The 15,277-nt window shown below is 62.6% G+C and overlaps 1 protein-coding gene across 3 annotated transcripts; it reads left to right on the top strand.

Moving 5' to 3' along the window:
- Positions 1-2,194: 2,194 nt before the first annotated feature.
- Positions 2,195-14,906, top strand: Icoslg (inducible T cell costimulator ligand). Of its 3 annotated transcripts, none has more exons than XM_047563235.1 (7): positions 2,195-2,324; positions 3,107-3,147; positions 4,012-4,362; positions 5,152-5,445; positions 7,407-7,565; positions 8,380-8,415; positions 9,241-14,906. In XM_047563235.1, exons 1-7 carry the CDS (start codon positions 2,314-2,316, stop codon positions 9,249-9,251), a joined length of 903 nt encoding a protein of 300 aa, XP_047419191.1. In that variant the 5' UTR covers positions 2,195-2,313; the 3' UTR covers positions 9,252-14,906. The 3 variants fall into 3 exon arrangements, with proteins under 3 accessions (XP_047419191.1, XP_047419189.1, XP_047419190.1); XM_047563233.1 differs by lacking the exon at positions 9,241-14,906 and adding an exon at positions 9,051-9,221; XM_047563234.1 differs by lacking the exons at positions 3,107-3,147; positions 9,241-14,906 and adding an exon at positions 9,051-9,222 and having other exon boundaries at positions 2,222-2,324.
- Positions 14,907-15,277: the final 371 nt, after the last annotated feature.

Genomic DNA, 15,277 nt, shown 5'->3' with positions numbered 1-15,277 from the left:
TGTGCTTCCCGTGTGAAGGAGGACCTGTAGCTAGGTTGCTGCCAGGCCCCTCGTCAGTGGAGCTCTGGGCCCGGGACATACTGCTCCCTGGACACAGCAGGGAAGTGGCCGGGTGCAGCTGGGCTATGGGGGCAGGTGGGGGCATCCAGACGAGTCCACACCTTGCTGGGGAACGTGACTCTGGTTCCAGTCCTGATGGCCTGGGTCTGTGTCTCCCATCCCAACACCAAGCTAGCTTGCCCACCTGCAGTCCTGGCCAAGGACAGCCCCGTCACAAGAAGGAAGCCTCCCAAAGGGTTTCCTCTTTCTCCATTCATCTCATAGTCCTGTGTTGGAAGCTTGTACCTATAAGGTGTGCATTAATTTAGGACAGTCACACAACTCTGCACACATGTATTACCTGATAACCTTGCCACAAGGGTGCCTCGGGGACTCACCTGACCAAGGGGAGGGTAGCGGCCGCAGACTCTGGCCCAGTCAGACCACTGTGCTCACCTGGCCAGTGATGCTGGGCTGGTTCTCCCCAAACTCCCTCTTCTGCCAGCTGGAGCCAAGCCGTGGTGGGGAGGGGACTGAGGCCACCAACAGCATGTCCTTTCTCCATGCTAGGTGAGCCCCTGAAAAGGCCCTGGCCACATGTCCTAGCCCACACTGGACATCCTTTTCTGGCTCCCGGAACTGGACCCATCCCAAGGCCCATGATTTGGTTTATGCTGGCACCCTGCTATCCAGGGACAAAATTTACTTTTCCTCTAGGACACTTCTGCTCCCCAGTGCCACCCCAAGTACAGACCCCTTCACTGTACCCTCAAACATGGGCAGGGGTCCTCTGGTCCCTGCCCTTCCCAGCACAAGGGAAGGTGGCCCCTCCCTAAAGGAGTGCCTCTGAATGCCCACTGCACCCCAAGCCTGAGGACGTGGGGATCACATCTCACCGTCCCTGCTCATTTCCTCGGGAGCTCCGTCACCACCTGGCCTTCACCTTTTGGCCCTCTTCACGTGGTTGTCCACAACCGCATGGGAACGGTAGCTTCCAGCTGGCAGGGACTAGGGCCTTTTCCATTCATGCTCTGGGGACCTAGTCAGGGCCAGGTGCTCATCAAATCTTTGTTGAATGAATGAATCTGCAAGGGGATTGGGGTCAGGGACTTCCCCCTCACACCATGGCCCAGGACGGGCTCCCAGCTAGCTTTCTTCTCGAAGTCTGCCCCAGCTTCACCTTCAGCCTGGGCAGCAGGCCTGGGGGTGGGGCAAAACAGAATAGAGAGGCTACAGCCCTCGGCTGCTCCCAGGGGACAGGACCTCCACACCTGCAGCCTTCCAGGGGCAGGCTCAGCGGGGAGGGGACAGGGCTCCCACCTCCTCAGCCTGGCAGTGCCTCTGTACTCAGCCTCAGGAAGGAGGAGGGAGGCCTCAGGAAGGAGGAGGGAGTCAGCAGAGAAGAGGGCCCAGTACTGTGTGAGAGGAGGGGGCGGAGGAGCAAGTGGCCCTTGGACCAAAGCCTAAGACTCAGCATATTCTTTCCCAGACCAGGTGCCAGAGAACACTGGTCACACATGGAAGTGCAAAGTCCAACAGGCTTTGGAGGAGCAAAGCTGAACCAGTTTCCAAGAAGTGGGCTTCTCAGAGCCTTTTATATGCAAATATGCTGTCCAGAAGGCCCTCAGATCCCACAAAGGCCAGGGAGCAAAGCTGGGTGCATAGGGGGTGTCAGGTCCAGGCCTGCCTTCCCTCCCTCTTCCTCTTCATTCGGAAACAGTCATTGGGTGCAGTTCACCTACTGCCCACCTGGAGATACCTACTTTTGGCACCTGGTTCAGACCTGGCCTAGTCCTAGCCTGGGACTTGGAGTTCATGACATCCTCAGGGAAGGCAGAGGGGGAACACTGGGTCAGGGATGGGGATCAATCTGGGCAGCGTTGGGGACTGCTCCGCGTCCCATGGCCCAACAGTCCCTCCTCTGGCCTCTCTGCCCTCCGGCACCGACAGCCCTGGCCCGTGTCCCCGCAGGCAGGAGGACCTGGCCCTGCCTGGCACTGGGCCGACGGGCACACTGGTCTGGGTAAAGCTTAACTCTCCGGAGCCAGAGCGCGACCTTCCGCTCGGCCGCGCCCCGCCTCCTCCCGGGGGCGGTCACGGTGGCGGGAGGCCGGGCCGGGGGCGGGACCAGGGCTGCACCCAGCGGCCGCGCGCTGGGCGCTCAGAGCCTCCGACGCGCCGTGGGAACGCAGTTGGAGCGGGTCCCTGCGGCCCCAGGTCTCCGCGCCCCGAGATCCCGCCTGGTCTCCTCGGCCCGAGGACTCGGCGCCCACCATGCGGCTGAGGTGAGCCCACCTGCGGCCGCGCCCGGAGCTGCGGGGAAGGGAGCGCGGGCAGGGCGCGGTGTCCCCACCCAGTGGGGCCGACAGCGCCCCGAAGGCAGCGGCGCGGCGTGTCCCCAGCTCCGGGCGGCTCCGACGGGGCTCGCGGGCTCACCTGCAGGCCGGGCGGGAAGCGCGCGGGTTACCTGCGGGCGGGTGTGAGCGGCAGGGGCGGCGCGGGCGGCGTGGGCGCGCTGGGCGGGCCCCGCGGGGAAGGGGAAGAGCGGGGGCTGCACCGGCGGGCGGAGGGCGCACCCCACAGCGCCGGCCCGCGCACCGCCCTTCCCCGCTACCCCGCTGATTTCCCAGAAGGAGGAAGGATCGGACGCGCGGCGACACCTCAGAGGCCCGCGGGTGCCCACCGTTTAGCCACACGGTCTCTCCCCACACACCTGGGATCCCCCTTCCCGTTAGCAGATCCAAACTGGGGAAGCGGGCGCTGCGGGCCGCGCGCAGGGGCGGGTGGGAGCCGGGATGGCAGCTCTGCCCCGGGCTCCCCTCCTTCCTCGCTTCTTGTCGGTCCCCAGCAAGGCGGGCCCGCCGAGGCAGAAGCCTTGACCCTGTCATCATTGTTGAGGGGGGCGAGGCGCAGGGCAGGGAGGTGTGGCCCGCCGCCTCCCTGAGCGCCCTGTGGAGGGAAGCCACATTTCTGATGGAGCCAGGGCCCCTGCGGGCGGGAACGCAGGGGCAGAAGCTCCCTGGGGCAGAAGCTAACTCACCTGACTTCTCGGTTGTTTCTTCTCCAGTCCTGGCCTGCTCTTGCTGCTGCTCAGTGGCCTGCAAGCTGGTGAGTCAGTGCTTCACACAGGGTGCTTTATCCAGCCGGGAGGCGAGCTTCCAAACCCCTCACTGTCAGCTGCGAGTGCCTGGGGCAGGGCCTTAGGAGTGTCCTTTCCACCGCCTGCCTGCTTCCCAGGGGTCTTCTGAGAAAGCTGGTCCCGCATGCCTCCGTCAGTGTGCAGGGCAGAAGGGCAGACAGGGCTCTGCTTTTCCAAACTCTGTAGTTCTTTAATTTCATGCTCAGGGTAGGTAGAAAGCAGTTCCTCTGAGCCAGGGGCTTCCTGTCCCTCCTGGTCTCTTTGCCAGTCAGCCCCACTGAGATTTAGTAAGAGCCAGGAGCAGGGATGTGACCCCACAGCGGAGACCCGGGGCCCCCCAGACCATCCAGCCTCAGCCAGAGGACACACTACTCTTCCTGCGGGAAGTTAAGTGGTTGTACAAATGGTAGGACCCCCTGTGCACATTACATGAACTCTTCTCATGAGCACATGAGAAAACGGTGAGAAATGTTTTCTTTACATGCCCAAATTTTAAAAACCTTCATATTTTCATTGATGGGTCTAGACTCCCAAGAAGTAGCAAAAATAGAGCAGAGCAGCCCAGGAGCCCTCACTGGCGTCTTCCAGTGGTGGCCTTTACATGCCCGCTCTGCACCATCAAAGCCAGGCACTGGCCATGGACAGCAGAGCCAGGGTGCCGCACGGAGCCCCTGGGCTGCCACAGCACCGGCCCTCCTGTGCACATCAACACATTCCTTTTCTGCTTGAAAGTGTCAGGATCTGTGTCCAAGCCTTGTAACCCAGAAGTCTGGGTGACTTCACGGGCTGGGAGTCACTCTCGGAAAATCAAGCTCACCCTTGAATTCTTGTAGATATTCAAGAAAAAGAAGTCAGAGCCATGGTGGGCAGCGACGTCAAACTCAGCTGCGTCTACCCGGGAATACACAGTTTTGATTTAAACGAACTGTATGTCTACTGGCAAGTCAGCGAGTCAAACACGGTGGTGACGTACTACCTCCCAGAGAACAGCTCCACAGGCCTCGAGGACAGCCACTACAAGAACAGGGCCCACCTGTCGCTGGACAGCATGAAGCGGGGAGACTTCTCCCTGCACCTGTACAACGTCACCCCCCAGGACGAGCAGAAGTTCAACTGCCTGGTGTTCAGGAAGTCCTCAGAGTTAGGGAGGATTCTGGAAGCCGTGGTCATGCTGTACGTGGCGGGTAAGTCTGCGAAGCACAGAGCGCGCATCTCCAGCCTCGAGTCCTGGAGAAGGCACTCCCAGAGCCCCGGCCCCCCCGCCCACCCGTTCCCTTCAGCAGGGAAATCCTGTCTTGGTGACTGGGTTTCTCTTCTCCTGTGAGGCAAGCAGGTAAAAACTTGGTCAGCTTGTAGGACAGGTCCCCAACCTGAGACCACCTGGCTTCAGAGAACCCCCAACCTTGCCTTGAACTGCCTTGAACTCTTCAGCTCCAGCTTGATTCTTCAAAATGATTTAGGAGACAGTGCTACAAAACACTAAATGACTTGAAGGACTTTTTTGTGGGGGGGGGAGTTTAAATTTTTTTTTTTATTTGGAGACAGTTTCATTGAGTTGCTTGGGACATCACTATGTTGCTGAGTCTGGCTTTGAACTCATAACCCTCCTGTCTCAGCCTCCCAAGTGACTAGGATTACAGGCGTGTGCTACCGCGCCCGGCAGAATGTAAGGGAATTCTAACAGAGGACCACGGCCAGGGCACACTTCAGCAGGGACATGGCAGGGTCACTCGTGAGAGATACCACATCCAGTAAGGGTCTGAGCTGGCCCTGGGTGCAGGTTGCTGCCCACTAGGCTCAGTGGCTCCCCAGTTAGGTGTCCTGAGGGGGTGCCTGTGCCGGCAGCGTAGACCACAGCCCTGATCTGACCCCTCCTCCAGGTGGGCTGCCTTCCCCATTCCGGCCCCGGACCTGCACCCTCCTTGTCAGCTGCAGGTCCGGCCTCTCTCACCACATGCTCCCCTCCCCTGCAGCCAACTACAGCATGCCCATCGTCAGCACGCCCAGAGGCCCCTCTGCAGACCAGGAGCTCACCTTCACCTGCGTGTCCACGGATGGCTACCCGAGGCCCAGCGTGTACTGGATCAACAAGACGGACAACAGCCAGCTGGACAAGGCTCTGCATAACGACACCATCTCCCTGAACCAGCGAGGCTTGTACGATGTGGTCAGCGTCCTGAGGATCCCTTGGGCGTCCAGTGTGAACATCGGCTGCTGCATAGAGAATGTGCTTCTGCACCAGAACCTCACGGGCAGCAGCCGGACGGGTGAGGCCCAGGAGCCGGGGTTGCAGGACTTGGAGACGGTCCCTATAGGGCGACTCTGCAGCGGCATGGGAAAGGTGGCGGAAAGGAAGGAGGGAGGGGAGGCGTTGCCACGGAGACGTCCCACCGTTCGGGAGCAGAGGGCGCTTCCCCAGACACCCCCAGGTTCACCTTCACCTGCTGAACAGGTGAACTGGACAGCAGCTGACCAGGGTGGAGCCACGCCTTTGCAGCCCACGCCCTCTGCCCCTGAGGCCCCTGAGAAGAATGAGCCCCACCCAGGGAACCCAGCTGGGCCTGGCTGCTGGCTGGGTCCTCCTGTGCTCCGGGTGCAGGCTCTCCCAGTCAGGTGAGGGGCAGAAGGCGGGGTGGAGAGGCTGCAGGCTAGAGTCGTGGCCCCGCCAGCCCCAGAGAAGGGTGCCGCCCACAGGGCCTGCGAGGGGTCCTGCAGGATCCAGGGCAAAGTGGAAATGCAGGCGTCCACCCAGGACGCTGGTGATCCAAGCCGCTCAGAGAGGCCCAGAGAGGCCTGCGCCGGGGCCCTGACCACCGGGGTCCCCGCAGGCTGAGAGCCCTCCCTCCTCCTCCCTCCTGGAATCAGGCTGCAGCCCCAGGACTTGTGCGCTTGGTCTGGGCCTCCTGGACCAGGATGAGGGCAGCACCGAACGCCTCTGGCAGCTGCCTCCTGCCAGCGTTCTCCCTGCGGGGCAGCCAGGCAGCCCTGGAAGGTAGAGCTCAAGGTTCTTGCAGGCTCAATCCTAGCTGCACAGTGGGGTTACCCGGAGCCCCACCCCTGACCCTGGCCTCAGGACAGTGTTTTGTTTTTTGGTTTTTTGAGAGTTTTTTTTTTTTTTTTTTCCAGTTCTGGGGATTGAACCCAGGGGTGCTTTACCACTGAGCCACATCCTGAGCCCTTCTTTGTATTTTATTTAGACACAGGGTCTCACTGAGTCGCTGAGGGACTCACTAAGTTGCTGAAGCTGGCTTTGAACGTGCCATCCTCCTGCTTCAACCTCCCTAGTCCCTGGGATTATAGGCATGTGCCACTGCACCCCACTAAGCCAGCATTAAGAAGCTGCTAGATGACCCTGAGTTGCATTCAGGGTTGATCTATGTGGAGGGCATTGTCCCTGGGTGTTAGAGACACTGGCATCTGTAACCAGCCCCCCTGGGCTGGCGTTGCTGACTTACCCAGAGAACCACTCCCTGCAGGGCCATGACGGGAGGGCCAGGCCTCACGCTGCCGAGGGAAGGCGGAACAGCATCCCTGCAAGGCCCCCAGGAGCAAGATGCAGGGTTGCAGTGTGGCCAGTTATTCCATTTCACATCCACCCAGGGTGGGGGCTCAGGCAAGTGCCTGTGAACACCAAGCACGGTTCACAAGAGCCACAGGGACCCGAAGCATCCATCACAGATTGGGGGCCAGATGCTGCATAGCCATCCACACAAGGGAGTATTATTTATCTGTGAAAAGGATGAGGTGCTGACACAGGCTACAGTGTGGTGGACCCTGAGGACATCATGCCTAAGTGACCAAAGCCAAAGTCAGTCGCCAGAGGCCACTCATGAAGTCATCCATTCACAGAAAGGGCACAGAACAGGCGGTGCACAGTCACAAGAGTGGAGGCGGCCAGGAATGGGACCCGGGGAAGCGGGAGTGACGGCCAGTGGGTAGGGGTTTCCCAGGAAGGCTGCCGCCCCACGCCGTCGCTGTGAAGCGCTGAACGGCACTGAACCGTCCACTGGAAGGGTTCATGGAACACGTGAATTTCACCTGCACTTGAGAAGCCTCCAGGCGCTGGAGTCGGGGCTGGGCTGCCAGGGTGCCAGGTCTGTGAGAGCAGCGTCGCTGCTGCGGCCTGACGCCGGGACCACGGTGGCGTTCGCGCCGAGCGCGTCCCTCTCAGGGCCGAGAAAGACCTTCCCCTCCGGGACTCAAGGCCCGGCTTGTTTCCTCTCCACAGACACCTTCACTGGGCCTGAAGTTGCCGTGACGGACAACCCAGCGCTTCCCCACAAGGAGAGAAGGGTGGCCGTCTTCAGCACCCTTGCCGTCCTGCTGGTGACGGCGGTGGCCGTAGGCTGGCTGTGCAGGACCCGGTTTCTCCGTCGCAGCTACACAGGTGTGTGCGAGGTCCGGCCGCCGACCTCCGGAACGCTGAGGTGTTGGTTTCGTGTGAAAGCGTTGCCTGGAGGGAGCATCGGGGCCCTGCCCAGGCGTGGAGAAGAAGCCCGGCCGTCTCTCGGGTGCCGTGTTCCTGATAGGGCCGCGTCAGAAGGGCAGCCTGGGACGCCCACACGCCCAGGGTCACGCCCAGCGTCACTCCCAGTGAGGGATTCCAGGTTTAGAGATTGGGATGGGGTTGATTTCTGAGGAGGCCAACTGCAGCCGCCCAGGTCACTGGCAAGGCTGGCCATCTTGGTCCTGTGCAGCATGAGGACAGATCCTGAGAGTGAGCTGGAGCGGCAAAAGCTGTGGGCCACAGTGCTGGTCCCAGTGGCCATGCAGAGGCCCTGCCTGGATACCCAGGAGGGCAGAGGAAGGAGAGGGGTTAGGTGGAGCCCGGTATCGGCCACGTGGAAGAGCCCCCTGTAGCTGGCACCCCCTGGGTGGAGGCTTCCCTGCTTCCAGGTGTTCCCAGCACGTGGCCCCCCCAGAAGCACTTTCCATGGCCCAGGACCCCACTGCTGGTCCAGCCAGGCTGCAGCAGGGCCCCCCCGAGCCCAGGACACACCCTTGCTCCTAAAAGAGCATCTTCCCTCAAAAGCAGGGGGGTCTGGGAACCCCTTACCTGGGAATCCACTCCCTGTCCAGGGCAGGACCTGGGGAGATGTCCAGGCAGAGGGGTGGGGCTGCTCTGAGTTCAGGACCACTGGGTCTTCGGAGCAACTGCCCCTCCCTCCATGCTACCTGGACCTCTCTGACTCATCCCACAGGTGCGAAGGTCGTGTGGCCAGAGGAGGAGCCCACAGGTGAGTTGTCCCCAGAGAGGAGAACGCGAGGCGGGCGCGGAACCTCAGTTGTTTGCCTTGGCACCTGGCGGTTTTGGAGACACGGGGAGATCCCAAGGTGCACCCGGCATTTCCTGTTGGCTCCCTTGGCACCAGGTCCTGCCCTCGTGTGCTCTTCCTGATGTCACATGATGGAAGCTTCCAAATGTGCACACAGGCAGAGTCCAGTCAATGACCCCGGGCCCCTCCCCACCCCGGGGCTGTCTAGAGTAAGTGCGTCCCCGGCCCCTCCCTGAGCTGGGATAGTGGCCTGCCAAGCAGCTCCGTGGCCTCTGGGGTTGTGTGCTCGTGGTCTCAGAAGCAGCAGTTGATGAGGATCACTGTCCCAGTTTTGGAAGAGCAAGATGTTGCTGGCTACCACCCCAGGCCGGGACCCGGATGAGGGGCTCTGCCTGAGGGGGTGGCTGCATGTCTCCTCACCTGGTTTGGTGGGGCCCAGGGACCTGTTTCCCAGGTGAGCTGTGTGATGGCTGGTTTTGTAGCCCCTGCCCCCTGCAGACAGTGCCAGCCGACTCCAAGTCTTTTTGGAGCAGAACTTGCTAGAACAGTAGGGCCCCCTGGGGAATTAGCTGCCTCCTGAAGGCAGCCCTCTTCAGTTTCCAGGCCCTTTGTCTTCCCGAGTCCCGAGGAGGTCGGTCTCTGTCTTCAGAATGAGGAGGAAGGCCGGGCGTGGCTGCTGGCAGAGGGCCTGCCCATCTAGTGAGAGGCCCTGGCTTCTGTCCCCAGCACTGTGTGGAGGCAAAGGAGGGGCCGGAGCTCATGTCCCTCTCTTCTCTTTCCTCCAAGACCATGTTTGACAGGAACTCACTGCCCAGGACGGGGACAGGGCTTTCACGAAATGCCACTGGGTGGACATCTGACGCAGCTTGAGAATGGACTTGGACAGGCTTGGTGACAAAAGGGACCGTGAGCCACCTGCCCCTGTGTGCTGTCGGCAAGGACAGGATCCACCTGGCCAGGAGGGGCACAGGAGGCTGCCTGGGGAGACCCTCAGACACTGCCCGTCAGAGCGCGGTCCTTCACAGCAGGGCAGCAGTACTGGCACGTGGGCGCCCAGAGCCCACAGCCCCTGCGCTTCAGCACAGGCTCCTCCCAAACAGGACCAGGCACGGGCCTCGCGGGGCCCTGGGGTTCTGAGAGCGAAGGAAGGACGTTGGAGTAGAAGGAAGAACGCAGCCACCCACTGCCTTCCAGGACGGCCTCTGTGATCGCCGGAGCCGCGGAGGCTGTGTGCAGGAGACCGGCCCCAGGGCTCACCGGCTGCCATCCTGCAGGAGCTCCTGTGTAGTCGTGCAGGTGGTGCACACCTGCGTGTGTGCGGACAGGAAGTGGTCTATGCTGGAAGCCCCGGGAGACCTGCTGGACCTCACTTCTCTAGTGTCTCCAGTGGGAAGAACACCGGATCTTGCTGGTTTTGTCAAAAGCTCCATCATCCTCCTGAAAAGGCTCATGTGGAATTTTGCCCAAAGATAGTGTGCTGCAGGGCCCCTGTCTGGAAGCAGAGGCCTCCCGGACCTGCCGCTAGGCCGCCCCGCCCACTCCCCAACCCAGCCCTGAAAACGTGCAGTGGCAGACATGAGCTGCACCTGAGGTCATCAGAGCCCTCCAGGGGACTGCTCGGTGGAGGCCAGGTCCCCTGCCAGCCACGGAGGTCTCACATCCCGGCACGGACTCCCTCAGAGCCCAGAGAAGGCAGCTCTGCAGGCCCCTCCACCCCCCCCCGGAGGACCTCCACGGTGCAAGGCCTCCCATCAAATGCCAGGTTCCTGCGGCTGATAGGCCACCACTTGACAGGCATCAGCCCTGGCCAAGCCTCCAGGGTGGTCTCCATGTGGTTTCCAGAATGGACGTAGCAGGGGGCTCAGGGCATGCCTGTGTGCACGCGTATGCTCTTCCAGGTAAGCTTGGCTTCCAGGTAAGCCAGGTGCACCATCCCAGGAAGCGGTGTGGCTTCCCTGGACAGGTCTGTCCCCCAGCTGTGGGCAAATGCCCTCCCTTCTCGCCTGCCCGCGTAGCCCAGGCCTGGGTGCCACATCCGTGATCGCTGGGTGCTGAGGGGCGTGTGAGGGCTTCTCACCTCGGCGGAGTGAGACCTCACACTTGGCCACCCTGGTGCAGGCCTACTGCAGCGCCTGGGGAGGGGCCGCGCACACTCCACCCCGAAGCACTGGTGTCCACGATGGAGGAATAAAGTAGCCGGGCGCCGCAGCCATGCCCATGAGCCCATCGCCTGGGTGGGGGCAGGGGGATCTCGAGTGTCAGGCCGCCTGGGCCACTCAGACCCTGTCTCAAAATAAAATAAAAAGGGCTGGGTGAGCTCGGTGGCGGAGCGCTCGCCCAGCCTGTGCAAGGCCCTGGCTTCTGCCCGGTGCTGCAGGAAGAGGGTGCTGATGTCCTCAGCACGGTGGGTTGGCTCCCAGGGAAGGCAGCACAGAGCTGCCGGGTGGAGGGCCGGCAACTGTGGGGAGCGGGGAGCAGCGCCTATGAGCCGTGACCACAGGGACCTGGGAGGGACGCCTGGGAGCTGTGCCCCCAGGCTCCTGAGAACCCCCTTAGCCTGGGGCCCTGCTGGCCTGGTCTGCAGGAGACCCTGGGTGTCCCTAGAGAGGCTTGTGGGCCGGGGACGGGATGGTGGCAGCCGGCTGGGAGCTGAGTCTGGCTTCAGGTGTTTCTGCCTCCACCCAACAGCCGGCTGGGGCTGCTCTCCCCGTGCCACTGGGTTCTCCTGGACCCTGGGCTCCTGGCTGACTGGGACCCGGGTCTTGTCTCCCTGGTCCCTGCAGGCCCAGCCACCCTGAAGCCGCTCCCTCTCCTCTTGTCTCCCGAGGGCTGAGGAAGCAGCTCCCAGCAGCCCCTCAGATGCCTGGGATGGCCCCAGCACCCCACGTGAGGCTCACCGTGAGACCCTTGCCCTGGGACCTCACATCACTGACCACTCCTCAGTCTGAGTGTTGTCAGGCTGGCTTTTGGTGTTTTGATCTCCAAGACTGGACTTAAGCTCTTACGAGCTGCCAGCTGGCTGTGTCGGGCAGCTCTCCTCAGCGGGCGAGTCTTGGCACATTCAGCCCAGCTGTCTTTAATCCGGGCAGGGCCCACCGTGTGCCCCTGTCACTGCTCCCCGGCCGCCACTGCGCTGTGGTTCTCCCCCAGGGGACGTGGCGAGGTCACGCGGCGTCGCGGGAGCAGCAGCAGGCGGGCAGCCCAGCGTCCTCCAGCACGGCACAGCCCCCTTCTCCTGGGTCACCTTGCCATGGGGCAGGCAGGCAAGACCTCCAGCCCCCAGGGGAGGGGGTGGAGCGCGCCCGCCACAGCCAGCGCCTGGCACTGGAGGGGGCTCCTGGTCACGGGCCGAGCGCAGGCAGTGAACCTGGCGCCGACTGGAGCCCAGACTCCCTCATCGCACGGAGCTCGGGAAGCGCTGGGCCCCACCGCCTTCTACCTTGGAAACCCCCTCCCTGTGAGGACGTAGTAGGGGTGCAGAAGCAGCCATGGGGGCGGGGCCGTGGTAGACAAGGGGGTCCAGCCCAGGGCAGGAGAGAGAAAGTACCCGACTGGCCCTGCGAGTGCCACCAGGCCTCCTTCAGGGAGGGAGGCTCCTGGAGCCGGGTCCTGGCCCAGAGCCCCACCCAGGACGGGCCACCGTGGCCTGGTACATCTGACCACGCTGGCACCTCCAGAGAAGGCTCTGCCGCTGCCTAACTCAAGCCCACTAGGGTGGTCTGGGTGCAGCAGTTGGCACCCCTCTGGGATCCCTCCGGGGCTTCATCTCCCGCCAAGCCCAACCTGTTGAAAGGGGACCTGTCTAATGAGGCAGCCGCTGCTCTGCTGGATCTGGTACCTGCCCAGCCACCCCACAGCCCAGCCAGCACCAGGAGCCCCAGGGCTGTGGTCTGTCGTGGGCTTCTGGTCACAGCACCGTGCCAACCCCAAGGGTTAGAAATCCCTGCTGCCCTGCCCCATGGTGGACACCTGCAGGGAGCCCTCACATCCCTGGGTCCCTGGGTGGCCACCTCCTGAACAGTCCCCAGCGCTCAGGCCTGGGTCTCTGAAGACCAGGGCGCTCCTCACTGCCGCTGTTCTGAGGAGAAGTGTCTCGCGGAGTCTAGGGTAGCTGGCTCTTCCCTTTAAAAGGTCCTGCCTTCGTCCGGGGAGTGACAGCTGGGGGCTTCCGTGAGGGGGCAGGCCAGGCCAGCTCCCAGGCATGGTGGAGAGTGACCCCACGTCCCAGGGGAGGTGGGTCTTTGCTACCAAGAATCTGCTCCAGGCCATCCTGTCTTCAGTGGCCACTGGTGTGACCAAGTCCTGGGGAGGGGCTGCTCCTGCCACCATCTCCCCTGGGAGTGCAGTAGGGGTGCAGCCCAGCGTCCTCCAACACAGCAGAGCCCCCTTCTCCTGGGTCACCTTGCCATGGGATAGGCGGCCTCGAGGAGCTGGGTGGGCCTACAGGAGCCCAGGGGCCACACTGGCTCCAGACCAGCCAACCCCACAGCATGCGCACCAGGGGTTGCCACTCGGGATCAAGACCCAAGGAGCTGGGCCCAGAGGCTCGGCCATCCAGGCCCTGCCCTTGACCTTGGTCAGCCAAGCACTGGCCAGGCCCCCACCCTCCCTCCTCCGTCCCATGTTTTCTTGCCACGTGTTGTGTTGTGGGCCCCACAACTGCTAGTCCCCACCTCCCCTTGGCAGTCGGGAGCTGGACTGTCCCTCCCCTCCCATCCTGTGGACTGAGCAGCAGCAAGGCCAGGGCCCCACCCTCTCCCTGGAGGGCCATCCCAGGCTGCTCGGGAAGAGGGAGGGCAAGTCACAGCCGGTGGGGCTGCCATGGGCGGGGACCAGGCTGTCCTCGGACCCACTCCTCAGAGATTTGGGCCCCAGGGTCTGCGAAGCAGCGGGGGAGCAGGGAGCTCTGGGCATCCGGAGGAGCCCCTCTCAGAAGCCACACTGCTATACCCGGTGGGAGTGGGTAGGGGTCATGTTTCCAAGTGTCCCGAATGAACCACTCAGGGACAGGTGAGGAGGACACAGGAAGACTCTTGGCAAACCCAGGGAGCCTTGCCCTCCCCCTAAACCAGGAGTGACCAGCCAGGAGCAGACGAGCAAATACCCAAGAGGACCACTGGGCAGGAATAGCCAGCAGCTCACCCTCAGGTTGACATCTGCCCAGGACAGTGCCTGCCCAGCCAGGAGCCCGTGAGGGTCAGCGGCAGCCTGGACACTGGAGAAGCAGACTCCTCCCGCAGCCTGGAGGCCACATCTGACTTCAAGGCATGTCAGCAGGGCGGGCTCCCTCTGGGGCTCTGAGAGCGGGACCTCAGCCTCTTCCAGCTCCTGCTGGTCCCAGGCCCGCGGCTTGTGGCCACATCGCTCGGCCTCGGCCTCTGCCTCTAGGTGACTTCCTCCTGCGAGGACACCCACCCAAGGCTCAGGGCCACTCCGATCGGGTGCGACCTCTCTTGACCACATCCGCAGAGACCCTATTTACAAAGGTCAGATTCTGAGGTTCCAGGAGGAACTGAGTTCTAGGAGACGCCGTTCAAACCACAGGTCCAAGAGGAGGAGCAAGGAGGACGGAGAAGATGGGAGGAGGATGTGGGGAGAGGTCGGGAGAGGAGACGGGAGCACAGGGGAGGGCGGGGACTCCGGGCTGGCCAAGGTCGGCCCCCACGTGGCTTCAGCTCTGCTGCTCAGGGCGCACGGCAGTGCTGTCTCCCCTGGACTCTGCCAGGCCTGAGGGCCACCCACAAGTATGGACTCCGTCCCCTCCTGGCTACTGTAGTTGAGCACCTGCCATGAGCCCCTTCCACAGGCGCCCTCCCGGCCCTGCCCACGGCACATGGGCGGCATGAGCCCCAGGTGGCCACTGCGCGATACCTCTGCACACAGGCCCGCTGTTTAGGTTCACGGTGACCCACACTCTTCAGGCTCTGGCGGCTGGGGCTCAGCTTTGGGGGTAGCTGAGGAAGCAGGCCCTCTCACGGCAGGGCATCTCCAGGCCACGCTGGACCCCTGACCTGGGGCCTTCCCTGCAGGGCCAGACCCCTTCAGGGTGCGTCTGGCAGCCCCACCTGAGGATGTGAACCACAGCGCGAAGGGCGGTGAAGCCTTTGTTCCCAGGGAGGATGGACGTGGCCAGCTGAGTCCAGAGGGAAGCTGTGGTGAAAGGAGTAGGGGCAGAGCAGCCCTCGCTCGAAGGCCACGGCAACGTGAGAGGCGCCCCAGAAGCTCGCGTGTGAGACCACGCGGCAAGGTTCGCAGGCCACAGGACGGGCCAGGGAGCCTCAACCTGGTCAGAGCATTGAGCCCTGATGGGGACCAACCGGGAGGTAGCCGCAGGCAGGAGGGTGTGCCGGGAAGGTGGGTCACCGGGTGTGCTCCGCGGTCATGCTTTGTCCCTGGGGCATAGAGCTGTCCCTCTCTGCCCTAGTTGCCCGTCCTGAACCGCCTTCCCCCACTACACCATGATGTGCTGCCTCAGGTCAGCCCAAAGCTGTGGAGTCAGCCGACCACCCATGAACCTCTGAAGCTGTGAGCCACGGCGAACCTTCCTCCTCTGCATTATTCTTGTAGGTCTTTGCTCACAGTGATGAAGAAGCTGACTAAAGCAGGTGGGGATTCAGGCACTGTGGTGCACACCGTAACCCCAGCAGCTCCGGAGGCTGGAGCAGGAGGATCATGAGTTCAAAGCAGCCTCAGCAACTCAGCAAGGTCCTGAGCAATGTAGTGAGACCCTGTCTCTAAATAAAAAATAAAAAGGACCCGGCGAGGGAGGTAGCTCAGTGGCAAAGCACCTCTAGGTGTATTTCCCAGTATCGATAATCAATCG

This window comes from Sciurus carolinensis, chromosome 9 (assembly GCF_902686445.1).
Source record: "Sciurus carolinensis chromosome 9, mSciCar1.2, whole genome shotgun sequence".
In the NCBI taxonomy this organism is placed as follows: Eukaryota; Metazoa; Chordata; class Mammalia; order Rodentia; family Sciuridae; genus Sciurus; species Sciurus carolinensis.
This window is presented reverse-complemented; position numbering and strand designations above follow the sequence as displayed.

Bases quoted from the DNA above. Each gene is read 5' to 3' on its own strand.
- Icoslg (XM_047563233.1), top strand. The intron at 3,148-4,011 runs GTGAGTCAGTGC...GAATTCTTGTAG, and splicing joins GCTCAGTGGCCTGCAAGCTG to ATATTCAAGAAAAAGAAGTC. The intron at 8,416-9,050 runs GTGAGTTGTCCC...AGCCCTCTTCAG, and splicing joins GCCAGAGGAGGAGCCCACAG to TTTCCAGGCCCTTTGTCTTC.